At 33.9% G+C, this 27,490-nt stretch overlaps 1 protein-coding gene across 2 annotated transcripts; it reads right to left on the minus strand.

Moving 5' to 3' along the window:
• Positions 1-463: 463 nt before the first annotated feature.
• On the minus strand, positions 464-27,395 carry LOC134258445 (pleckstrin homology domain-containing family D member 1-like). Of its 2 annotated transcripts, XM_062741001.1 has the most exons (15): positions 27,185-27,395; positions 23,355-23,448; positions 22,749-22,838; positions 19,949-20,025; positions 19,142-19,233; positions 18,535-18,587; positions 17,462-17,556; positions 17,104-17,197; positions 14,239-14,387; positions 6,060-6,150; positions 5,587-5,628; positions 5,176-5,326; positions 4,750-4,884; positions 4,359-4,406; positions 3,111-3,246 (listed from the first exon to the last, which is right to left on the minus strand). In XM_062741001.1, exons 1-14 carry the CDS (start codon positions 27,301-27,303, stop codon positions 4,360-4,362), a joined length of 1,329 nt encoding a protein of 442 aa, XP_062596985.1. In that variant the 5' UTR covers positions 27,304-27,395; the 3' UTR covers positions 3,111-3,246; position 4,359. The 2 variants fall into 2 exon arrangements, with proteins under 2 accessions (XP_062596984.1, XP_062596985.1); XM_062741000.1 differs by lacking the exon at positions 4,359-4,406 and having other exon boundaries at positions 464-3,246.
• Between the last annotated feature and the right edge of the window lie 95 nt (positions 27,396-27,490).

Below are 27,490 nucleotides of genomic sequence, written 5' to 3' on the forward strand. Positions count from 1 at the left end.
ATGTATTTTATAAGTAAAATACAAACAATTATAGCAGGGCAAAATTGGACCAAAAAAAGACACTTCACCTTGGCAAATCTACAAAGGAATAATAGACATTTATGTCATCAAGAGTTATCTCTCTTATCAGAGTATCAATGAACCTTAAAAGAATCCTTTAAAGAATAATATTCATATTGGCTTTTTTTTTTGCTTCAGGACATAATTTGATAATTATGCTAATACGGGGAGGGGGTCAACTCTCAATCTGTGCATCCTCCCCTTTTTTCCTTCAGTGAAGGACACAAATTTTTGGTATTAGCTTGTTATTATTTTAGATTACCTATATTATTTTTACTCTGAAATCAGCAGCAGTTCTAAAACCTTTAAATCCTACATGATACAAAATTACCAAAGTATCAACAATTTGTATGCACATGTATGTTCTTTGATTTATATAAAGAAAAGAACAGTAATAAATATGCATTCTAATCACATAGTATTTTATTCTCACAAAATAATTGTCCCAAGCAATGTAATCCATTAATTAATTTAAAATTTTGAAGAAGATATATATTAACAAAATATAATTTACTGAGAATAACAACTATCACAATAATATAAATGCAAAACAATGTAGAACTGTATAGTTTGGGCTATTGACAGGAGATTGACATAAAAGTGGAAAAATCAAGATTATACTTTTAGGGTACTCAGGATATACATGTATGGTCCTGTAACAAATATCAACATTACAACCCTTGCACTTTCATTTAAACTGATGTTTATCAATGTCATCTTTAAAATTTTTTGCTATTGTTTGCCCCAGACAAAAAAAAACCCCATAAAAGTGAGATTATTCACACAAATATGAATGAATCTTACTGGTTATCAAATAGAGTGTGGTTTATATAGGTCAGAAGTCTGACTGGACTGTAACTCTATTGGTTTTTGCAAATAGCACCTAAACATATTTTTTGACATAATTATCTGTCCTAATGCTCTTTTAACACTTTAAAACTCAAACAGAATTATAATATACCTTTATAGTTTACTCATGTAGTATGTTTTGTTGAAACTGGACCAAGATTCCGTGGCAGGCAAGTTGTATATTTTTGAAAAGGGGAGCAAGGAAAAATGCCTTTAAATTATAACTTTCCAAGAATCTGAAAAATTCTAGAGTCAAACTCCAAAAAACCTTTTTTTTGTGATTTTGTGTAGTTCCAACTATTTCAATGGACAGTAAAGGGTTGGAAAAAAGTGTGTGTGAGGGTTTGTGAGGGAGGGTGTGTGTGTGTGTGTGTGTGTGTTTGGGGGGGGGGGTGTTCTGATATTACATGATTGAGTAGGAGTAGCATTTTGGAAACTAGAAATACAGTGTATGTCCCATGGACATAAACGCCCCACCCATGGTGCTTTTGTATTGCAACAGTAAAAAAGAAATGTATCATTCTTCTTTGGTCTGTGATTGGTATTCTAATGTATAGAACTAAATAAGATGAACTTTTGAGTACACTAGATCTACACTAAAATCTCTGTATATTCTTGCAAGATAAAGTTCCTGAGAGAGAAATTTTTCATGTGTTCAAAAAAATAAATCTACATATAAACTTAAAATAGGAATAATTTAATACAGTATCCTACAGAATGTGAAGAGGTCATGAACTTTCATTATTATATAACAGCTTTGGTAAGACAGCATTCCTGACTTATCCTACCTGCTTTGGATATACATTTCTTCTCAGTAGGTGTATATCAGTGGTTTATGGAATGTTTTGATTTTTAAAATATAAAATTTCATATCATAATTAGACAAAACACATGTTTATTAAAGGGGGGAAAAACACCTTCAAATATATATATATATTTATATTGTGTGTGTGTGTTTCAATTGTTTTTTTTTTATAGCATTATACATTTTTTTTTTAACATTGCTATTTTCAAAAAGAAAAAAAAAATATACATAAAATTTCCTTGTTGGAGAATGTAAACAATGTATACCATATGTGTAGTAGCACCACTGTCAAAATGAGACAAAGTTAACATGGAGGACAAGGATCAACAATCACAATTCATCAAGTATTATAACTGTTTCTTCTGTTAACATATTCAAATGTTTTGCATAAAGTCACTATACATGAAAGCATATATGCACTTCTCATAAATTATGCAGACACAATATGCAATTGTTAAAAAAAGGAATATTCATACAAAAACTATACAAGAGTATATGTATATGTACAAAGATTTATAACAAAAACAAGTTCTCTGAAAAGATTTCCCAGTCTTTTTTCTATCACATCTTTTATTAGCATGCATATTTATGAAAGGAAATCTCCTGTGAAAGCAAATGAGACAAATAATTGAATCTATGTAAAGTCACAGCTCATATACCAGATAGTAAAATATAGTAGGATTTATCTCTGAATGATACAGTAAAACTCGGTTATAACGAAGTCATTGGGACCTATGAAATTACTTCCTTATGTCCGTAATTCGTTAAATCCGTATAAGAAATTGGTTAAATTTATAAAGCTGGGGATCAAAGATTTTTTCGCTATATCCGTGAATTTGCAATATCCGTGTTCGTACTAAACAAATTTTACTGTACCATGTTTTACCTTTACTTTATATGAGCACATTACTTTGGCACAGAAAATGACATGAAATCGCATGCTCCAACTAGAAATAGTGCATCAAAATGAAAAAAAAAGTTAACTTAAAAAGAATACACTGTATTGGAATTAATATATATACATGTATGTTTTACAAATCATCAGTGAATTTCTTTTTGCTTCCAGTGACATACCTGTAATACCGGTAGTTTGTGTATGAAAAAAAGCACCACAAACTATTGTAAAAAATCATGTTGAAAATTATCCTTTTTGTCAGACTACATGAAGTTGTAGAAGTGCTAAAACAATCTCTGAGACAAAAAGGACAAGTTTGCAATGACAGAAATTGAAAAGAAATCTAAATCTTGTTAATGATTGAATTAATACATGTAACAACTGTGTCTCTGAATTAATGTTGAATTATACTGGAATGTACCCTTCAAGACCAGTAATTCCTGAAACATTATGCTAGAATGAGCATGTGTGACACGTGTCAATCATAGAAACTCCTCCTCTGTTAGTTTTACACCCCCTCCGATCGGGAAGTTAAGAGACTGTGCAAAGTTCTTCCTGACAGTTGTTACACAACGACGAATTGGAGCAAGTCCATCACCTTTCTCTTCATCAAAATTGGATGACTTCGCTCGCAAACCTACATAGAGTAAGAAAATTATTACACCATGCATAATGTAAAGAAGTAATATCAGTTTTTAATTAGTCTGGGGTTTTGGTGAAAATTCTAAAATTATGATTTTATGTGAAATTTTTATGATAATTAAAGAATGAATTCCATTAATGAATGAAGTTCATGGCCGTTTGCCCTGCCGTCAATCAAAAACTAAACACTAGAGTCTCTCTACACTTTATCAATAAACATTTTATAACATTGACCAAACAAACAACCTCTAACCCATGCAAGAACAGGATTAATAAGAACATTGTGGAGAACTCTGAAATCTTAAATGTGGATTCAAAAATTAAGATTGTAAATCAGAAATTGGAACTCTTCCAAGAAGAAAGGTCAAAAAGGTCAAAACAGTCTAACTTAACAGACCACAGCTTACCTCAGTCTGGGATACCTGGATTCACCTTTATCATAAGTACAGGAGGAATCAAATTAAGTTATCACCTTTATCATAAGTACAGGAGGAATCAAAAGTTATCACCTTTATCATAAGTACAGGAGGAATCAAAAGTTATCACCTTTATCATAAGTATAGGAGGAATTATAAGTAATCACCTTTATCATTAGTACAGGAGGAATCAAAAGCTATCACCTTTATCATAAGTACAGGAGGAATCAAAAGTTATCACCTTTATCATAAGTACAGGGGGAATCAAAAGTTAACAGCCTTATGCAATTAAAAACTTGCTTAAAACAATCAACTATGCTGGCAAATAATCACTCATTTTAACTTTTATTTTGTGAAAAAAAAAGAAAAATTCAAGTTTGTAAATTTGTACTTGCTTTGAAACATTACACCACAATTTTTTGTAAATACATAATTATGAAAGTCTATAAATTTATTGTCAGATACCAGGAAATTGGAAGTTGGTTTGTAAGTCATTCAGTGTAAACTACAGCTAAGGAGAACACAAACAGGACACTAAACTAGGTCTGGGTAACCCTGGAAACATGTCTCATAGGGCTGCTAAGTTAACAAATGTCTCATTTTACAATGACCATTAAAAACCTCAAATTTCTAAGACAACTATTCTAAAATAACAATACAGAGGGTCTGCTATACCTAAATTGTTTTATACCTTAAACATATAAAACATAGAATTCACCATAGTCAATGCTAAGAGATTCTGAAATAAAAAGGACAATCAATGTAACCTTCAACATGTTTTCCCTACGGCTTTTTTATTTCCCTCTGCGGTAGAGATGGTCTCACATACCAGTAATATCCCCAAAATTGAAACTTAAAGCAGCAGTGCTCAACTATTCTTTTTCTTTAATTTTTTTCGGCAAAGCATAGTTTGCTTAAAGCAAAAGAAAATAATCAAAGTACTTACAAGTTGAGAAATCAAAACCAAGCACTCACTGCTTGAGAAACCAAATTAAAATACTTACATCTCAAGGAATCATTCAAAACACTGCTCAAGTAATCAAAAAAGTACTAACTGCTCTAACATAAGTTAAGGTACTTACTATTTGAGCGAGCTTTTTTCACTTTATTGGTTTTGGCTCGTCTCTGTAAAGTTTTTCGTGCGTGGATGGAGTTTTTAACAATCATTGGTTTATCTTCATCTATTTTTGCTTCCATTGCAAGTCCCTCAAAGAAATCTGATTCCACAAAAATCAAGCAATTAGTCATCTTTAAGCAAGCATACATTTCTTTCAAATATATACTTACACTTGTACATGAAATTACATAGCATGTTTTTTCTTAACAACCTTCTTTAACTATGAATCATAACTGTACTACTTTGTAATTTCAAAAATTTATGTCTTGATATTCACAGCTTGTACCCAGGTAATGTTACAGTTGGCTTAATAAAAAAAACAATGTCTTGTCCCCTTCCTATGTACCTTTACATTGTTTCTATTTATAGACCTATATTGTGCCAGTGTCACCTTTTAACTTTTTGACGTTAATGACCATCTCCTGATGAACATCTTCCTTGATTATTTTCGTCTGCGAATCCACGGCGACGCCCAGCTTCCTTAGCGACTCTTCTGCTTCCTTCAGCTTTCTCTCTGCATCCATTCTGGCCATCACTTCCTCCTGTTACAAAAATAATCAAACATCTGTATGGTGTCCTAATTTTTTTAAATAACTTTTTTTAAAAATCTTCTTATTATACAATTTATGTTCATCATATATCTTCTCTTCTATATATTTGAAATTAAAATACGAGTTCTTTACTTTTCAAAATTTTGACCCCTCACTGCATCCCTAAAAATTTTCTATTTTAGCCTGCCAAGTTAAAATTCTACCAATATTTTTCACAATGCATATAGATATTCTGGTGTTTAATTGCCTACCTTAAGTTCAGCCTCTGTCATTTCCTTCTGAGCTCTTAGGTCCTAACAAAAAATATGTGATACTCTAGAATATTTCTCCTTATGCAAGGCACATGTTTGTTTTACAAATGTATTTCCTTCATTTCTAAAAAACATTTTTTTATTTATAATATCTTTGCAATCACTTAACTTTAAAAGATTTAATGTGCAATTATGTTGTTGTGTCAAATTTTTTGTGGTTTATGGAAAAGATATTGGTTTTTCATGGCCGAAGAAGTGCTGAGTTCAAAATTTTGAAGAGACCCATAAACACAATGAAAATTAATTAGCATGAAATTATTTATCAGTATCTGTTACTGAAGCAATTTACAAGCCATGCATTCAAAAGGCTTCCTGTGATTAAACATTCATACAAGTAAGCTGTATATGTACCACCTTAAAGCAGTGATTGACATTAAAATATCTCATGTGACAGAGAGTGTTTGATTTGATACCTTGATAGTCTCATTCAGTTCTTGGGCTTGTTCATTAAACTGCTGCTTTTCTTCCTCCAATAACAGGGCTTTGTCTTCATTTTCTTTTAACCTGAAATACACAGATAAATTTCTAATGTACATGCATGTTGTAAATCAGCTTGACAGAGATTATATTGACACTGACTAATGGCTTATTATCTAGTCTTCACTTTTCAACAAGTACATTAAAAGGTGACATAAGTAAAGTTAAGGTCAAATGTATGACTCATTTGAATTCCTCATACCAGTATGTATCACTCTATGAAGTCCAATGAAAATTTGTTGACCAGTTTCTTTGTAACACATCAAAATGCAAAATGAGGAAAAATCAGATAAGGAAGTTCAAGGTAAAACAAGAAGCATACCAACCTTTTTGCATTCAGCTCATTTCAAAGAAACAGAGATATTTTTAATACTAGTAAACATTATAATATCTATAGATAAGAGTACTTTTGTCTATTTTTTAGGTGGGGGACCCATTGCTTCTACTATCTCATTTTGACTGCCTTGTGTTGTAAAACCTTGCAATTTCTCTTACCAATATGCATCTTTGGATGAAGTTTGACAATGAACTGCTTGAATGGTTTCTTAAAAATAATCAAAATAGAAAGTGTGAAGGACAGGCACCAAGGTAGGACAGTGAAAAGGTATGTTGGAAGACTGGAGATAGGAAAATACTATAGTACTTAATGCATCAGTCATAAACTGTAAATACTAGTACTTAATGCACCAGTCATAAACTGTAAACAATTACTTTTTATTCAAGAGAACTTCATTTTCATGTAATTATGTAAGACTGTATGCTTACATAAATTTAAACCCTGCATATTTAAGTATTCCTAATGATTATATAGAGTAAAAACCACAAAATGTGAATATTCTGTCATGCTAATAAAAAGTCAACTACTATCTCATGAAAATAAGGTATTGTGAAAATCAGATGTCACAAAAATTTAGTGATCTACAGCACATGTCAGGGAAAAATTCATGGTAACCAAAACATGTATGTAGGTTATCATTTTATCTGTTCTGAGAAGAGCCATGTTTTTGTCTTTCTAGACCCCAGAGCAAATCTTGTCAGAATTTAAATTAAGGTTACACAGTGTAATTGACTGGGTGTAGCTGCAGATCTGTAGCTCACTGTTCTGAGACAAATTCGGATGGATGACAGTAGAGCTACAGTTTCGTGCATCAAAAAGTCTCCGGCTGTCCATCCCAATTTCTCAGTCCAGTGAGCTACAGATCTGCAGCTATATGTTAGTAAAGAAGTATACATTATTCCATCTATAGATGTGTTTTATTATAGTTTCTTCAGTGTGGTATAAGACTGAGAACATTCGTTTCAATCCTAGTTTTGCCTGTAAGGGACTAGCTGGCATCATTGGTGTCACAAGTGACATTGTGTCAATGTTTAATACTAGCTTATTGTACAGGATTTGGTAAGAGTTATCTTTATTTTGGCATTAGGAGTTATCGTTTATTTCATTTACACACTATTGGTCACTGAGTTGTATTTGTTCTATTTTTATCAACGTATACTCGTCGAACCCGTTTGAGTAGTTTTGGTCAGTTATTTATACTGGGTGTTGGCTAGTGTGTGTCAGATGAGGTCTGGACGCCGTGAGTTATACTTTACCCATGCTTAGTGATCTTGGGTGTGCCTTTTATATAACCCATGCTGTGTGAACTTGGGTGTGTTTTAGCTGTTTCCCCTGCTGTGTGATCTTGGGATTCAGGGATGTTTTGTAGCGGCGTTGAGAGCAAGACCTGGGGGCCGACAGTATGGTTTTTATGTATAAAATGCCACAGCTCAGTGACCAAAATTGTATATTAAGCTTTTGTTCTGGACGGGAGGATTGGTGTACATGGTGAGGATACTTTTGGGATATGGTGGACCGGAAGGGACAATATGGTGGACCATACATTGCGACGTGGTGTGAAGTGTGAATCTGTCCAGTGATGACCATGATTGAACTTTTGGCCGATTTGATATTTATTGTACATACGTAGATAAATTTATTGTTAATTTTTATAAATCTTGTTGTTTCTTGGTATACAGGAGGTCTTACAAAATATTATTTATTTTGGTTTGTAAATTCTGATTTAACGAATCCATCACAACTTGAGGTCAGTTGTGACATTTTTGGTGGCAGCGGTGGGATAGACTTCCTGTTACCAAGTATACCTGCATTATTTTCACGTTTTGTAGAAAAGGCTTTAGTTGAAAAAGATTTCTATTGTTTGAATTATTTTTTTTTCGCAGGTTTTGTACAAACTATTTTTTTCATATGCATTTTGTTATTTTCTTATTTTCACATTTGTTGTTTGTTGTTGCGTTGCATATTGTAACAATGGAGTATGTACAATTAGGAGAAAAGTTAGGTTTGCAAGGAACTGAGTTACAAGAGTTTGTTGACAGAAAAGAGAGAGAATATTATGAAAGGATGGAAAGGGCAGCAGAGAGAGAAGCGAGAAAGATTGAGAGTGAAATTGAATTACAAAAACTTAAGAAAGAAACTGAATTACAAAAATTAAAAGCTGGAGAATTAGCTGTAGGTCCATTAGGTCTTGCTTCTCAATCGCTTGCTAAGTTGCCAAAGTTACCTCCGTTTGATGAATCTAAAGATTGTATTGATTCATATTTACAGAGATTCGAAAGGTTTGCTTCGTGTGCTAAGTGGGAACAGTCTTCATGGGCGATTAATCTTAGTGCTCTCCTGAAAGGTAAAGCTCTTGAGGTGTATTCTAGACTTCCAGTTTCAGAGGCTCTGAATTATGGTACCTTGAAGCAAGCGTTGTTAAGGCGTTTTCAACTGACAGAAGAAGGGTTTCGTGTCAAGTTCCGTTCCAGCAGACCAGAACAGGGTGAGAATCCTTCACAATTCTTTGCTAGGCTGAACAATTATGTAGAGAAATGGTTGTCTTTAGCAGATAGTCCTAAAACATATGACGGTCTTAAAGATTTGTGTTTAAGAGAACAGTTTTTAAACAGTTGTAGTAAGCAGTTGGGAATGTATCTTAAAGAAAGACATCCGAAAAACGCAGAAGAAATGTCAAATCTCGCAGACCAATTTATTGAAGCCCATGGTTATACTTCATTCACTAAAGACTTACAAGTTTTTCAGAGGCAACCTCCAAGTATTTCCAGTGTTCAGGGTAACAGCAGTGGATCCTTTCAAAAGCAACAGGCGTACCAAGGATCACCACAGCAAAAGGGTGAGAGAAAATGTTACATCTGTGGGAAAAGTGGTCATTTGGCAAGAAACTGTTTCTCCAAGCAGAAAATTCCTCGTGCAGTACCTACTTCGCACAATACTCAAAAGGCTGCGATGTTACAGAGTCAACATAACTGTGAGTTGAATTGCATAAAATCTAATGACAATTCTAGTTCCAGCTTACAGAATTCTGCTGAAGTCAAGACGGACAATGCTATACCGCATCAAAATCAGCCTCACATAGGATCAGCATGCATTCTCAAACATAAACTGTTGCAGTGTTGTGTCACAGATGGACTTGTAAAACTCGCATGTGGACACATATTACCTGTTATTGGAGGCGTCTGCAAGGTTTGTGAAAAGATGCCCGTTGCTATGGGTTATGTCGGTGAGAACTTTGTTAAAGTATTAAGAGACTCAGGTTGTAGTGGTGTTGTCGTGAAGAGAGATTTGGTTACAGATGATCAGCTGACTGGACAAGTGCAGAAATGTGTTCTGATAGATGGCACAGTTCGTACAGTAGAAGAGGCTTCCATCTATGTCGACACTCCCTATTTCACAGGTAATATCAATGCTTTATGTATGAAAGAACCTGTTTACGATCTTATTATAGGTAACATCGATGGTGCTAGAAATCAGTCGGATCCTGATCCACAGTGGTGTAGAAAGGACGTAAGAGAAGAGTGTAGTCAAGTTCTTCAAGCAGTACAGACAAGGAATCAAAAGAAAAAAGAAAAGAAAGGTATGAAAAAGCTAAAAGTTACAGATTTAGTAGATACTGATATGACAATTGATCTGATGAAACAACTGCAGATGGATGATTCTTCCTTGAAAGTGTATCGTGAGCATGCAGCGACTGGCAGAAAGAAGAACATTGGCGAAAATATAGAGACATGGTTTAGTGTTGAAAGAGGACTGTTGTACAGACATTATCATTCAAGAAAGGTTAGTGATGAAAAACTGTATAAACAACTTGTTGTTCCAGAATCTTTGCGACAGAAAGTTATGAAGATTGCGCACGACAGTATCCTAGGTGGACATCTTGGTACAAAGAAGACTCTAGACCGCATCATGTCGAATTTCTATTGGCCTGGAATCCAGGGTGACGTGACAAGATATTGCCAATCATGTGACATATGCCAAAGAACGTTTCCTAAAGGCAAAGTGACGAAGGTTCCGTTGGAGAAAATGCCACTTATTGATACACCATTTGAACGGGTAGCCGTAGATTTGGTAGGTCCGCTTTCTCCAATTACTGACAAAGGCAATAGATATATTTTGACTGTTGTAGATTACAGTACTAGGTATCCAGAGGCGGTTGCATTGAAGAACATCGATACAGAGACGGTGGCAGAAGCGTTGGTAGAGATATTCAGCAGAGTTGGCATTCCAAAAGAAGTTCTGTCGGACATGGGTACGCAATTTACCTCCAACATCATGAAAGAGGTGGGTTGACTTTTATCGTTTAAGCAATTAGTAACAACTCCATACCATCCAGCATGTAATGGACTAGTAGAAAAGTTCAATGGTACTTTGAAGTCAATGTTAAGGAAAATGAGTTCTGAAAGACCAAAAGACTGGGATAGATATTTACCAGCATTGTTATTTGCTTATCGAGAAGTTCCACAAGAAAGCACTAAATTTTCTCCATTTGATCTAGTTTATGCACGTAATGTTAGGGGACCTATGACAGTTTTGAAAGAACTGTGGACGAAGGAGGAGAAGGACCCGGAAGTGAAAACTACTTACCAGTATGTGCTTGACCTTAAGGAGCGACTAGCAAGAACGTGTGAGCTGGCTCAGAGAGAACTTCAGAAGTCTAAAGACCATTACAAGAAACAGTACGATAAAAGGACAAAGCCGAGATCTTTCAAGGTTGGTGATTTCCTTCTTCTTTTGCTTCCAACAGACCATAACAAACTTATAATGCAGTGGAAAGGACCTTTCAAAGTAGTTGATAGAAAAGGACAAACTGATTACCAGATAGATATGAATGGACATATTCGTTTGTTTCATGCAAATTTATTGAAGAAATACAATGTTCGAGAGGAAAGGAATACAGACTCGCCAACAACTTTAGCCTCTTGTGTCGTTTTGGAATCGGAGGAAACAGAGGACTCCAGTAATGAACATTTGTTACATCTTCTTCCAATGAAGGCAACAGAATCATTCACAGATGTTAAGGTAAATCATTCACTGTCATCAGATCAGCTTGAATCCATTAATGATGTCTTACATGAATTTCAGGAAGTTTTAACAGATCTACCTGGTAGAATGAATGTTATCCAGCATGAAGTTCATCTCACTACAAAAGAACCAATCAGAAACAGACCATATCAGATACCGTATGCAGTCAGAAGTGCAGTCCGAGAAGAAATACAGCATATGATTGACATGGATATCATCGAACCATCAGAATCACTGTATGCTAGTTCGATTGTTGTGGCAAAGAAGTCCAATGGTAGCCAGAGAATATGTGTGGATTTTCGTAACTTGAACAAGGTAACGATTTTTGATCCAGAACCAATGCCAGATCCAGATGAAATCATGACTAAAATTATTAACAGTCGTTTCTTTTCTAAACTTGACTTATGTAAAGGATATTGGCAGATTCCAATGAGAGAAGAAGACAGAGACTTAACATCATTTTTAACACCAGATGGTTTGTACAGATTTAAAGTAATGCCCTTCGGTATGAAAAACAGCCCAGCTACTTTTAACAGACTTATGCGGAAAATTCTCAAAGGTTTAGAGCATACTGATAGTTTTGTTGATGACATTCTTATTCATACAGAAACTTTTGAAGAACATGTTACAGAACTAAGAAAAGTGCTGGAGAGACTACAGAGAGCGCAGTTAACAGCAAAACCCTCCAAGTGTGAGATAGCGCAGACGAGACTTGAGTACTTGGGTCATGTTATTGGAGGAGGAACCTTACAGCCAACCAACAAGAAGTTGAGAGCTATCCAAGAAGCACCAAGGCCAGAGACAAAGAAGCAGGTTAGATCTTTCCTTGGTTTGATTGGCTATTATAGAAAATTTGTGCCAAACTTTTCCACTATTGCTGCTCCTTTAACTGACTTAACCAAGAAAGGTGTTCCAAACAAATTTGACTGGAAACAAGAACATGATAATTCATTTAAGAGTTTAAAATCCATGTTGCTATACAGCCCAATTCTCAGATTACCAGATTTGACGAAGCCATTCATCTTAAGAACTGATGCATCTAATCATGGAGTTGGTGCAGTGCTGATGCAGAAGCATGATGGACGTACATTTCCAGTTGCATATGCAAGCCGGAAGCTGCTAGACAGAGAACAACGTTATTTGGTTGTGGAGAAAGAGTGTCTTGCAGTCGTATGGGCTATACAGAAATTTCAGTCTTACTTGTATGGAAGAGCGTTTGTTGTGGAGACAGATCATAGACCACTACTTCATTTACAAAAGACTAAAGTTTCAAACAGCAGATTGATGAGATGGTCTCATTTTCTTACAAGCATTCAACTTTAGAACTGAAGTTACAATGAAGCGCATTGAAGTGGTAAAATTTTCCGTTTGGATGGAACGTTTTGAGCTATCTTAAGACATGCCCATTTCTTTAGAAAGGAAAAATCGGTCAAATGATCCAATCGAATACTTGTAGAACAGGTATTCCATAAATATAGTAGCCAATCAAATTGACGGTCTGCATAAACACCGAGTAAGCACGTGTTCGACCGATACATGTGTAATGCTAACTCCAATAAACATGATAAAAATCATAATTATGTACGAATTCGTTGCAATGCGTGTTTTACAAATGCGGGGACCCTCTATATAGTTATCGTTTATTTCATTTACGCACTCATGTTGTTTGTCGCGGAAAGTGGGGTGCCCTAAAACATTACGACGAATATTTCTTTCTCGTTTCTAAAGAAATGGGCGTGTCGTTATGTTATAATTGACGGTCAAAGCATGACTCAGAACGTTTCATCCAAATGGAAAATTTTACCACTTCAATGCGCTTCATTGTATTAGAGGTGTAGATAACATTGGAGCTGATTTTCTCAGTCGTGTTGTTCCTGAGTAAGTTCTTGTTCATAAAGACTTTGTTGTGTACATAGTTTTTCATTTATGTCACAAAATTGCATTTTGTGTCTTAAGAAGGGAGGTATTGTCACTAGTGACATTGTGTCAATGTTTAATACTAGCTTATTGTACAGGATTTGGTAAGAGTTATCTTTATTTTGGCATTAGGAGTTATCGTTTATTTCATTTACGCACTATTGGTCACTGAGTTGTATTTGTTCTATTTTTATCAACGTATACTCGTCGAACCCGTTTGAGTAGTTTTGGTCAGTTATTAATACTGGGTGTTGGCTAGTGTGTGTCAGATGAGGTCTGGACGCCGTGAGTTATACTTTACCCATGCTTAGTGATCTTGGGTGTGCCTTTTATATAACCCATGCTGTGTGAACTTGGGTGTGTTTTAGCTGTTTCTCCTGCTGTGTGATCTTGGGATTCAGGGATGTTTTGTAGCGGCGTTGAGAAGCAAGACCTGGGGGCCGACAGTATGGTATTTATGTATAAAATGCCACAGCTCAGTGACCAAAATTGTATATTAAGCTTTTGTTCTGGACGGGAGGATTGGTGTACATGGTGAGGATACTTTTGGGATATGGTGGACCGGAAGGGACAATATGGTGGACCATACATTGCGACGTGGTGTGAAGTGTGAATCTGTCCAGTGATGACCATGATTGAACTTTTGGCCGATTTGATATTTATTGTACATATGTAGATAAATTTATTGTTAATTTTTATAAATCTTGTTGTTTCTTGGTATACAGGAGGTCTTACAAAATATTATTTATTTTGGTTTGTAAATTCTGATTTAACAAATCCATCACAACTTGAGGTCAGTTGTGACAATTGGTTACAGGAGATAAATCTGTGTGTATTACCTCCTCTCTGTCTCGGCTTTCTCGGTTTGAAGAAGACTCATCTTGTTTTCTATCCTCCTCAGTTGCTCCTCCATGCTCTGTAAAGTCTGGTTCTGGTTCTCCTGTTCCTCCAAATTATTCAATATCTTGTGTTTCTCTTTGGCCAGAACCTGATTTAAAAAAACCCATCATGAATGTTATGGTAGCTTCTTTAATATGCATAAAAGAAATTTATATTTGCACAGGCATTGCATTCAATAAGTCTTCCATTATTCCTTTATTAAGGTCTTCCGTCTTCACGGAAGACCTTATAGTGATTCTACTGTTTCTTATTATTATTATTATTATTTTTCTGACACGATTTCTCGACAACTACTGGATAGAATTACATGAAATTTTCAGGAAAGATGTGTTGTAAGATACTCTTTAAAGTTCCAAGACAGTTTTTGAAAATTCCTCTCTGGTGCCAAGTTTTGGACCATTTTCCTGATTTTAAAACGACATTTTGTCCACGATTAAACTCAAAAACGGTAAAAGATATCAATTTGAAACTTTCAGAGTTTATAGATGATGATCGATACTTTCCAGGACGCGACTTTTTGTTCGTCGTCAGTACTTCCTGTCGCTACCGGAAGCCAATTCAAAAAGTCCAATTTTTCAACTTTCGTTGTTTTTCAATATTTTTCATTTATTTTTGGAATATTAAAAGAGACACTTCTATTGATGCTTACTATATAAGTTGTTTTAATATTGGTTAATCTGAACTCTAGATATTAATATTTGAAAATCTGAAGCGGGTCCAAGATGGCGGCTGTCTCTGTCAACTCCGCCATTTCGCGAGTAGGGGCTTATGGAGGCAGCTGAGCGTTTGATTAAACCATTCTGACATAAGGATACATGAAATGCAAAAAACTACTTGGACTCTCACGTAGTAGTACGTTGCAATTCAGTGTCAATCTTAAAAACTTAATTTCTGTTTCACTGCTTTAGTGTTACTGGGCTAGATACGATATGTAATGTGTAAAATGTGTTAAATATACTTTCCTAACGCCGAAATAAAATAAAGGTGATAAGAATGTTTTATTAATTGATTTCATTGACGCTATTGCACCTCTTTAATAGATCAGTACAAAGGAAAGGTGCGAATATTTACGCGTGGCGTTTGACACGAAATTATGAATAAGGGCCCGCCTTTTATGATTCTTAGACAGGTGTACTGTTGCAAAAATATACACAAGTATATTTAAAGCAGTATTCCCAATAGCTAAATGGTTCGCGCGTTGGGGAGAAAAGAGAAAAAAGGCGCATTCACGTTGGCGACCTGGATTCACTCCTCCTTGTGATCAAAATTTTGAATCACTTTTCAGCTCGATTTTACAAGTTTTTTTTCCTGAATCGGACGGAAGACCTCTCGTTGCTCGCAACGAGATCGTATCTAGTTTCCATCAATATTTAGTATGTAGATATGGTATTAAATTAAAGTATCAAGAAGAATGAATAAAATACAGAATTCTAATCTCACTCACAATTTTTTTTCCAGTACATTGTACAATATTTGTTTTTTAAAAACTTTCAGGAATTGATTCATAGATTTCCTTTAATAACAATAAAGCCATCTTTAATTTAGCAAAGGGTTTAGAAAACACATAATAAATGGTTTATGCCATTTTATGTATTGTGTTCATGAATTGTAACATTTTAACTTAATGTAAATCTTTTAAAAACTAACAGAAGATACAGTCCCATTTCCTTGTAACTTTAAGGTTTCTGATATCATTATTTTCATTGTTTAAAAAGAATTTGTCTTAGTTTGGCTAAAAAACCTTCAATTTGGCCCCTTTGTCTTCACTCAAAATTAAGGATAATGTCCCTAATTAAATTGAAGTTTATCTGTACATATTGGAGCGACCTCTTTATTTCAATGTTTGTCAAAATGCACTTTGGGTTAGCCCCAATACATGGTCATTCAAGCAAAGGGTTTAAATCATTTCCAATTTTAATTTTACTTCCATCCCTATCACCTGTATATGATGTTAACATTTCCCAACTTATTTGATATTTAAGAGCTTGCTCAGAGTACAAACAATGTTTAAACTGAAACAAGCTACTGAGAGATATCTTGATGTTACAAGGATTTCAACATCCCCATTGTAAGTCAATATTTTGTAAAATCTATGATTGTTATAATGTCCTTGTCAGCAAATGTATCCTATCACTGAGTTGCATTCTGACTGTCTTTTTTCATACAAATTGATAAGCCTTTGTTTTTGAATTTGACTATGGAATGTTCTGTGTACCTAATCACTATATAGGTCTATTTACAGTGTAACCAGGGGATGCCTTCCCCTCCTAGGCATCTGATCCCATCTCTGATATTTCCAAGGGGCTTTGTTTTATGCCCTCGTTACAGATTATTTTTTTTTAGACTGACCACTGTTTTGTTATCTTCACATTTTTCATGCTACTTTTCAGCTTGGAACTGAGACTTTTAACTGTTACTTTTTGAAGGAAATGAAATGCCTGACTCTTACATTTAATACTAAAACACAGCCAGATTTTTTACTTGGTTGTTTATGTGTTGCTCAATTGTTGTTGTTTTTTTGTTTCTAGTGTATAAGTTCCATTCAATTTTTTTTCAAGTATAAATACTGTAAAATCACATATTTTTGAGGGGTCAAATTTTTGTGGTTTGAGGAAAATATGTTGGTTCATGGGGAATTGATTTCGTGGTTGAAGAATTGTTCAGTAGTAATATATGTGAAAAATTGCATTTCGTGGTGGACATAGATTTGTGGGTTTCTTCATACCTTGAAAACCACGAAAATTAAACCCCCACGAAAATTAGTGATTTCCTAAGTCTATGATTCAGTGAGTACTGGGCTGTACCTGTAAATTTTCCTGTTGCTGAGATATTGTTGATGAGAGCTCTTCCCTGTCCTTCTCCACATCCTGCATGTATTGGTTGGTTTCCTCCAGTTCCCTGTCATCAAAAGGAAGGATTTATCAGAACAAAGCAGTGACTGAACAGGATATACAGATTATACAATCATGTTTCTATACAGGGCTGTGCTCTGAAGATTGCCATTCATGTAGTGGTACATTCAATTGTATCCTTTTATCAATGTCAAATACATATATCCTGTGACATTAAAATAGAACTTAATCCTGTGACATTAAAACAGAACTTTATTATCTTGACTACTGTGTGTTCCTCTCCCTGGAAAATTTCCACGTAAACACTTACTTTCTTACTTGCTCAAATTCTTCCATTAATTCTGTCTGGTATTTTTCCATTTTCTCTTTTTCTTTTTCAAGCTCCTGATTCACCCTTGCAAGTTCCTAAAAGACAGATTATTTTTCTCTCTCACTATATGTATATTGTATAAAGAAATTAACAGCTGAATATAATCTTGATAAAAAGACAGACATCTTTTTGTATACTGAATCAGCAATATAATGCTGCTAATCAATCAACAATTAAATCAAAGTACTCAGAAGTACAGAGAGCCGGGCTCATTTACAGAGTAGAATCATTATGAATTTCTTACATGAATCATACGTTTATATTGTATTAACAGATTAAAAAAAAAGAATATCAGATTTAAAATTCTGATGAAAAAAATCATTTTAAATCTATCAATATAAATGATAAGACACTGACAGTGAGTTTCTATCCTAATACCACGGTCCGATTTTGTCAGAATCAGAATTAATCTGGTACCGCAACTGAAAATAAACAAACAGGCCAGTCTGGTTCCCTCTCCTGCTTTTCTTCGTATGTGTAGAGAACTAAGACACATGTAACACTGATTATCAAAACTCCATACACCAATGAACTATGTTCTTTGACTTAAGACTGAAGTTTTTAAAGGTACTAAATATGTTTATTTATTTAGATAAAACTTATTTTTGTTGCTTTATTTAGCGTTTGTATTATCTCAAAAGCGGTTGAGAGTAAGAACTATATTTTTACACGTAACTTTAAAATGGCGACTATGGGGTTAACATCCTGTCTTGAACAGGATCACATAAGCCGGCAATTGCTCTTTGAGCAATAAGCCCGGCTAAAAAGTGTCTAATCCCACACATTCTTCTATATACATGTACTAATATTTACCAAAACACTAACCCAGAAACTGACACTAGTGTGTTACTATGTGCTACCCCCTCCAACTAAAAACTAGATATACTATGAACATTAAGGTCACAGAATCATACCCCCTCTCCCATATGAATTAAGGCAAAGTGTCACAGATGTAAGGAAATATAATGGACTACTATTCTTTCATCAATCACGGGTATATATAGATAGGGTACCTCATACTTCTCTTTCTCGTCTGATAATGCCATCACTTCAGACTGAAGCTGGTCTGAAATTTAAAAGGATGTGGATTAATATCCATATAATCTCTTCATGAAGATGCCCAATATTATCTTGTCCTTGATGTCTGTTCAAGGTCAAGAAAAATGTAAAACAGCTGGTACACAAATGTCCTTGGTGTCTGTTCAAGGTCATGTAAGATATAAAATAGCTGGTGCACATATGTCCTTGATGTCTGTTCAAGGTCATGTAAGATATAAAATAGCTGGTGTACATATGTCCTTAATGTCTGTTCAAGGTCATGTAAGATATAAAATAGCTGGTGTACACATGTCCTTGATGTCTGATCAAGGTCATGTTAGATGTAAAATAGCTGGTGTGCATATGTCCTTGATGTCTATTCAAGGTCATGTAAGATATAAAATAGCTGGTGTATATATATTTTCTTGATGTCTGTTCAAGATCACGTAAGATATAAAATAGCTGGTTTGCATATGTCCTTGATGTCTGTTCAAGGTCATGTTAGGTGTAAAATAGCTGGTGTGCATATGTCCTTGATGTCTGTTCAAGGTCATGTAAGTCATAAAATAGCTGGTCACTTACCAAAATAATCCTGCTTCTGTTTAGCCATTTGTAGTCCTTGTTCTTCTAACTGGTGAATCAGTTCATCAGCAAGCTTAGAACTCTTCCAATTTCTAAAGAAAAAAAAATTGACCAACTTTGAAATGTTTGTCATCTCCTACTCAGGATGAAAAATTGGGTTGGCTTGAAGAAGCAGATTTTTTTTTATCAGGAAATTTCAATTTTAGTGCTGACATTTCAAAAACTATTTTTCAGACTACATAAGAAAAATCATTGCTTCCTGTAGGTTAAAACTTGAAACAAGTTTCAAGTCGGGCCATTTTTAGTCAGTGGGTCGAGAGAGGGCAACCAATTTTTTTAAAGATGGACTTCCCTATCATAATTGGATTTATACATGCTTTTGTCATACATGTCAAAACTTAACTATTCTTTTTTTTCTTTAAGATCAGTTTGAATCATGTGTGAAACTTAAAAATTTAAAGTCACTGTCAAAGAAGACACTATAATCTTACTTGAACTTGACAATGAATTGGATACAAAATTAAAATTCTTCAATAAAAAGTCGGATTTTGTACAAATTGTTTTGTGTGAAAAAAAACCAGATACTGTTTTTTGTTCCAATGTCATAAATATCTATACATACAAGTAATTCTGTATGAAACAATGCAATACAGTGTAATAAAGCACTTTAGTATGTTATTTTCGCACTACTAAATGCAGTCACTAAAGTTATTTTATTAACACTATATTAAAGCCAGTTCATGATGCATTTATTTCTAATGAATAATGAATAAAGATGGACACTACATGAGTAGTTGGTATACAAACATGCGTTTGGATTTCTTTAACATATCAATCCATTTGTCTCGCTCAAAGCTGCTATCGGCTGCCAACATAAGTTTGCCCTGAATTAATGAACAAATAATGAGAACAACATAATTAAATAATATATAACAAATTATAAACAATCAAATACAAACGGTAAATATAAATATTAATGAAACAAAAAAATTACAAATACACTGTATACAAAAAAGCAATAATTTTATGAAATTGTTGTATAAAACAGCACTACTCTATCTAGTATGATAAATATTAGCCAAAAAAAGGGTGAATACTCTCTCAACAAAAGGAAGGTAACTGATACACTAAAACAGGGACACACTCTGAGTTAATGATTCTCTTCATTTAAAAATAAAATCTACAAATGTGATCTACATTTCTGATGACTAAAGTTTCATGCAGATATAAACTACATGCAGACAAATATCTACTAACTCCCTCAAAACTATATTCACAGCAGAGATACACAAAATGTTTACAAATTGCAGAAACTTTCCAAACCAAAAGAGTTAAAATGAAGGAGAAAAAATCTCAAAAGCTTAAATGCATGTTCCACTGATTTATACACTATTAGGTTCTTTATCTTTCTGCAAAGCACTGATAATCTGTAACACACTGCTTTAAACTTAAATTAAAGCAATTGAGCATGAACATTGAGGCAACTTAATTAATAAGCCTGAAATTTTAGAGATGCTTTATAAATGAAATATTCCATAAATAAAGATTGTTCACAAAAAATATTCTCTCCCTTCAAGAAATATTAACATTAAAGACATCTTTAAGTACAAAGGTCCCTCAGAAAACCTCGGGGAACCAAAGTAGGTAGTGACATCAAATGTTAAATCCATTAGATAAGCTACCCAAGGATGACTGGTAATTCACTACAAAAATGAAATGGGACAAGAGGTCCATCGGCCACATCACTCACCTGAACATTTTGGTTAGAGAGGGACAGAAATCAGTTCAGTATTTAAAAGTTTAAACAAATTAATGTTCCCAACCTATCCCAAAAAGGAAGGGGAAGTGGCAAGGCTATAAGTTTGATTCTAAACTTACTGAGGATGTTTCCAAATTTTGATTTATCATGACTTAAGAAAACTTTTTAAAGATTCTTTTTTCTGTTTATTTCTATGTAAAAGATTGATATTTTACCTCCTGAAACATGCTTTGAATAAAATTAATTCTACATTAATTGGGGATGCTTCTATATTAATATGACTATCTATGTTTAAGCTGTGCTTGAGAAGAATTTTTAAAAAACATTTTCTACACATGTATATTCTGATGTAATTTAACTTTGATTCTTGATCCCATTGTGGTCGCCATTTTACTCCAGGATGGGAGTTGGGGGTGTCATAATTTGAAAAAAAAATTTCAATCTACACTATGTTAAGCTTTCATATAAGTTTCATGTTTTCTGGCCCAGTGGTTCTTGAGAAGAGGGGTTTTAAAAAATACCATTAAAATTTCACTAAATCCTGATTATCTCCCCTTGAAAGAGAATGAGACCCTTTATGTAAACAAACTTGAATCCCCTTAACCCGAGGAAGCTTTGTGGCAAGTTTGGTTAAAATTGGTTTAGCAGTTTTTGAGAAGACAGATAGAAGCCAGACACCATTCAATCAAATAATTTTATATAGACTAGTGTTGTATATACTGGTAGTTCACACAATCTAATTAAAATTAGACCTTTCATCTCGCTCTTCGTTTTTGATATGTCGCTTCGTGAAGAGCGAGATGAAAGGTCTAATTTTAATTAGATTGGTAGTTCACATTGAGAGCAGCAAGTTTCCTACTGCTCTGAAATTGTGTCATAGTGTTTTATATCAAAGATAAAAAGTTTGAATTTCATATCAGGATAATCTAAAGATAACTGTCTAATGTCTACCACAGTGTCATACCAAGTTAGTAAAATATATACATGTATATGCATAAAATACTTTGAATTTTTTTTGGCTATCTGCATATAAACATAGATACATAGTTTGTACATATACTTCATATGACTCGATTGTCAGAAATAAAAAAGTAAACCAAACACATGTGTACAGTATATTGTTATACATGATAATAAGACACAGGAGCTAGTGCATGGTGAAATGATATGCATCAGATGCATAATACATACTTACATTGACCTTGAGGGAAGAAAAATAAAAATGCAATTCTAAATCAATATGTGTTCCTTTGGTTTATAAGATTTGTTTCTTCAGTACATGTATTTTTAAAGTAAAACATTTTGCTTGCCATTTTAAAAGAATATTTTACTTGTACAGGAAAAGAACATGCACCCCTAAATTAATTCCAATTTATTTTACCTATCTGTCTGTGCAAGCATATGTATGCTTGTTCAATGTTGATACGCTCTCTGTCCGAAATTTTAAATATCATTTTTTTCTAAGTAATGGCAAACAGTTTTTTGAAGCAATATTATCAAAAAAGAAAGTAATAACATTGTACAATTAATTAGTTGGGCAATTTCTATACCATATCCACGGGAAAAAATGAATTTTAGTTTAATTGGATTTTTGGCTTTGGGGAAAATCCTTCTAGAGAGTACAAATTCTGGGGAGGGTTTTTTTTTTTTTTTGCTTATAAAAGAATAAAATACACTTGAATTACCACATTAATTAAGAATAGCCTCTGTTTGATATTTCTTAAAACATTCTCATGTAATCCAGAATACATTTATTTGTCAGAAAATATGTTTTGCTTCACAAAGCTACTTCTGAATTTTTATTATGATTATCATTTGAGTTCTGATTTGGTTGGTATGAATACTTACAGTTATTTCAGCACTCTCTACACAAAAGGCATGAGGCTGTCCATTTTCACTGACTGCTTCAATCGAACACTCTCCAAGGGGGATAATTCCCTTTAAAAGAATACAATGCACAGACTTTTTAAATAAATTAATATTACCATAGTGGTAACAAGAAATCAAACTAAACCTGAAGGAGGAATATTGTTTTAAGGGAATTTCACAAAAATTTCTAATTTTAGTAATCATGGCAACACCGTACATCAAAATCAAATTTTGATGCACTACTGGTAAGTTTGATGTATCTTTAATAGTGACTCTGCTTACGTGCCAAGCTATATTAAAATCTGATCAATACTGTACGTAAGAGGAGTAGTGTTTTAAAAAAAATTGTTTACAGACAGATGGACGATGAACACTTTACTATTGCATTTATAAGCTCTTCTGGTCTCTGACCAGTAAAGAGCTAAAAAAAATACTAGTCATATCATCCTCTTCAGGGAGGAAATGCCAACAAATCATATGATAACAATGCACATGGGTTGATTAAAGGAAGTGGAAATTTTCTCTGTAAGGAGTTAACTAAGGTATGATAAGTTTATAAAACCAATAGCTACAGTTGCCTGATACCTTTGGGTGAACATTAAGACATTTCCTCTTCTCCAGGTCCTTCTTCTCTGTGTCAGGGTAGTATAGCAAAAAACCATCTTTTATCACAAAATACCTGAATAATGAGAAAACAAATATTGTAAATCACTAAATTTTGGCAACACCTTATTTTCAGGAGAATTACTCTAGACCTTTACTAATTTATAAGAGAAACAAAATTTTCACAGATGCTGCTTATTGCTCTTAGACTATATAATCTTTAGGAATATATTTTTATTATAGAATAATATTTTTGAAAGCACACTGTCTCTCGTAATTACAACTAAAGTTCTCATGAATAAAAAGTGATTTACAGTACATTGTATCAGTCAATTTCAGAGAAATTGATAAAAGAGATCAAAAAAAAGATTAACAAGAGATGTTTGTATAACACTTATGCCCCCCTCCCCCAAATAATTGGAATTTTTCTAAGTCCAAGGGGCATAACTCTGTCCAAAATGGATCTATCAAAAACAAATCTTGACCTTGATATTCTTATGATACATCTGTATACCTAATTTCATTTCAATATGTGCAACCTCTGCGAAGAAAAATGAATGGAAACTGGTGGTGGACTGACCGACCGACAGACAACAGCAAAGCAATATGCCCTCCCTTCTTCGAAGGGGGGCATAATAATTTCATCCCATTGTTGGAAGTCGATCAACCCATTCAATACAAGGAGGAAATACAGGGACTTCATTAATTTTGCAAAATCTAATTACACCCCATATTTCCTTGTTATTTGGTGTATTCAACAGTGTGTCACCATTGAGGCAATGTATTTTTGCCTCTGTGGAGAAACCCCTTGAAAATCTCAGATCTATCTTCCTAATGCACATAATACAGAAAGGAACAAACTTAAGTCAGTTCAAAGACAGTAGTGACACATAAAATCATCATATCACTTTCATGAGAAGCTTGGGCATCTGTTTTTTCTATGAATTCTATTCTTATCTGAGGGTCAGTTTGTGACATTAAAAATGTTCACTTGACTATTATGCAGATTCCTGCTACATTTACTTCATATTTTTATGCATTATTTAGTTAGTAACTGTAGTGTGCTATCCTTTATGGGAGACCTTTTCCTTTACCCTGTAGAGAGTCTATTTTTAATCTGAGTATTTATTGAACAATATAGTCTGGGTCCCCCTCCCATTTTTGTCGCTGAGTTATGTTCCATCACTTTCAGAGTTTTTCTGATGTGTAATTGTCAACTTCAACACTTCACCATTTTCCCACATTTTCAATACATTTAAAGCAATATGAGTTGCATTTTAGAAAATTTTATTTTGCTGTTAAAATGTGTTATTATGATAAATTTGTTTGTAACTTCCACCTTAAGTTTATGATCAATTAAACTAAAACAAAGCAAGACTTCTATATACAATCCAATATACAGTTTTATATATTAAGAAATCATTATTGCACAGGACGACAATAATAGAATTTTGATTCAATCGAAGTTTATAAATAGTTCTTCCAATGCACAAATGAACAACAGAAGTTAATTAACGTTATTTTTTTCTGTCATTGAAATAGTTATTTACAATTTCGCAACAAAAAATTCCGACATCAAAGTTGCAGCTCATATTGCTTTAAGATATACTATTTACAGGGTTATTTTCGCCCTTTCACACTTGCAAACAATTTTGCTCCGTTTTAAATTCGCCCAGGCACAGTTTTGTTTAACAAATTATATTGTATTATTTTAGTTCACCCCGTTTTAAATTCATCCAAATGAGGATAGGGCGAAAGGAGCGAAAATAAAACGGGGGCGAAAATTTCCCTGTTTACAGTAGATCGATAATCAGCTAATTCTTAGGTGAGTATCAGATACCAGTTCTCTAAACAGTCAATAAATAATTTTCTTATACATGTCTTATCTTTCAGTCATTTTATTCAGATTCATCTGAACAGAAGTCTATGGAACTGTCTTATGATACATGTATACCTGGGGATTGTCTTGAAAGCCCGAGTCACCTGCATGGTGCAGTGCAGGTGTTCAGAGCATCTGCCCTCCCTGCTCAAAGGGAAGTAGAACAAAGAAAGAAACAAAACAACAAAAAATCCCAATGAATTAAACAGTATTCTACCTCTGATGGATAGTACATGTGTACATTGTTTATGACTTCTTGATCAATGAACCATGACAAATATTAATGCCAAATTAATAAATCAATGGAGTGTGACCACATGATATTATAGGGTATTGTGGCTTAATAAGTATGACCCCCATTTATGTGTATGACTGACAGTTCGAAGAGTGGACATATTTCTAAAGCTATGAGATTATTATGCAAGTTTCATAGTTACACTTCAAAGTGTTCAAACTTTAAAAAAAAAAACAAAACAAAAAAAACCAAAACAAAAAAACATTGTCCTGTGAATGTGAAATAAATGGGGTTAATTCACAGGTGCTTGAGGACAGGACCCCCCCCCCCCCCTTCGATATAGACCCCTGGGCTTTTTCGATTTTTTTCTTATAAAAAATCTTTCATTGCCATATTTGTGATAAGATATATACCAGCAAATCGAAAAATTACCTAAAACAAACGTTCTATTAAATCTACCCTACATTCTCTATATAAAAATCAACAAGGTTGCCAACTCCGTAAAAAGCTTAACGAACGGAAGTAATGAGGAGAGGACTAATTCCCGATGTTCCCCATATACCCAAATATGCGTGTAAAATATCAACAATGGATATATTCTTGTGTTTTTGTACGAATTCTTCATAATAATTTTATTTTCAAACGTTTTGTAGATTTACACAAATATTTAAGGAAAAGAAGATATTTTGATAAATTGCATTTTTAAAAGGGCATAACTCTCACATGCAAATCAGGTATTTGAATAATAATTAGAGACATTTCATTTGCAAAGCGGGTTAGAACTCTATTCTCCCAATACATTTGAAAGACATTTTTTAGTGTATATCAACCAAATTTCTTCAAATGATTACTTCAAAACAGTGTCTCAGACTTTCTGCAGAACTGTGTATTTTGGTAAAAAGTCGTCTCCTCGTCACTTCCGTTCACTAAGCAAAAACGCTAACTGTAGCCTGACCTCCTTTCGTAAACTTGGTCATAACGACTGTTAAAGTGCCTTAACCTTCATGAGAGTTGGTGGTTAATGAAAAGAATATTCAATCTACAATATGAGTTTTTGATTTTAGGGCTTTGTTTAGATTTATGAGACGATTCAACCAAAATTCTCGGCAGTGCCTCTCGGTTTGCAGACGAAGTTGGCAACCTTGTTAATTTATATATAGAGAGGGTTATTTTTATAAAATGTAAGTTTAAGCAAATTTTCTGAATTGATAGGATAGATTATATCACAAATATGTCATCCATATATAATTTATGTGAAAAAAAGTCTAACAGGCCCGGGGGTCTGTAGAGGGGAAACCTGTGGGTTAATTAAGTAAATATTACATGAAGTTTGCATGATTATATCACACACTGAACATGACATAGGTGTAAACAGAGAGAAAGGTTTGTGTGTCACATGTTGTGTTTAATGGGGGGGGGGGGGGCTAGTATCATCAGACTTTTCAAAGTATTCCTTAATTATTTTCAAGAGCTGTAAATTATCTTTACCTTGATGTCTACCAGTGCTGTCTGTATGCAATATTGTGTTGTTTTTACATGCTGCTATATGCTATATATCAAATTTTAATAAAATCGAATAACAAAAATAAAACAGAAATCAGAGTTTAAATTCAGAAAGATTCAACTCTGTCTATAGAGACCAGACTGTCTTGCTAGATCTTAGTAAGGAAGTATTTATCAAACAGGTGTAAGGCATACCTTTTTGTCCATTTGTTACTCTGGTGATTTATCGGCTTCTTATACAACAAACCATGTAACTGGATATCTTGAGTCCAGTCGTAGGAATTTGAACTTCGAGATTCTCGGTTTCCGTTCATATTTGAGGTCGAATCATATTTACTTCTTTGACACAAAGAAAAACAACCGATCTACTACATCTCACTTCCTGAATTCTGTCAAAAAAAAAAATCCGCGCTTCCGGGATTCACTACAGGGGAAAAAGCAGAAGATCCCCGAATGTCTTTCGGTTTTGGCGGGAAATTTATCTTTCAAAAGACCAAAACT

The sequence above is a fragment of the Saccostrea cucullata genome, unplaced genomic scaffold, assembly GCF_032062105.1.
Source record: "Saccostrea cucullata isolate Sc308-1 unplaced genomic scaffold, CSIRO_AGI_Scuc_v1 ctg4, whole genome shotgun sequence".
Taxonomy (NCBI): Eukaryota; Metazoa; Mollusca; class Bivalvia; order Ostreida; family Ostreidae; genus Saccostrea; species Saccostrea cuccullata.

What these genes read in the sequence shown, in the direction of transcription:
- LOC134258445 (XM_062741000.1), bottom strand. Translation starts at nt 27,303, where the DNA reads ATGAACGGAAACCGAGAATCTCGAAGTTCAAATTCCTACGACTGGACT. An exon ending in AGTAACAAATGGACAAAAAG is followed by an intron (nt 23,449 to 27,184) that starts GTATGCCTTACA and finishes CTCATTATTCAG; the next exon opens with GTATTTTGTGATAAAAGATG. An exon ending in ACGAGAAAGAGAAGTATGAG is followed by an intron (nt 17,557 to 18,534) that starts GTACCCTATCTA and finishes TCTGTCTTTTAG; the next exon opens with GAACTTGCAAGGGTGAATCA.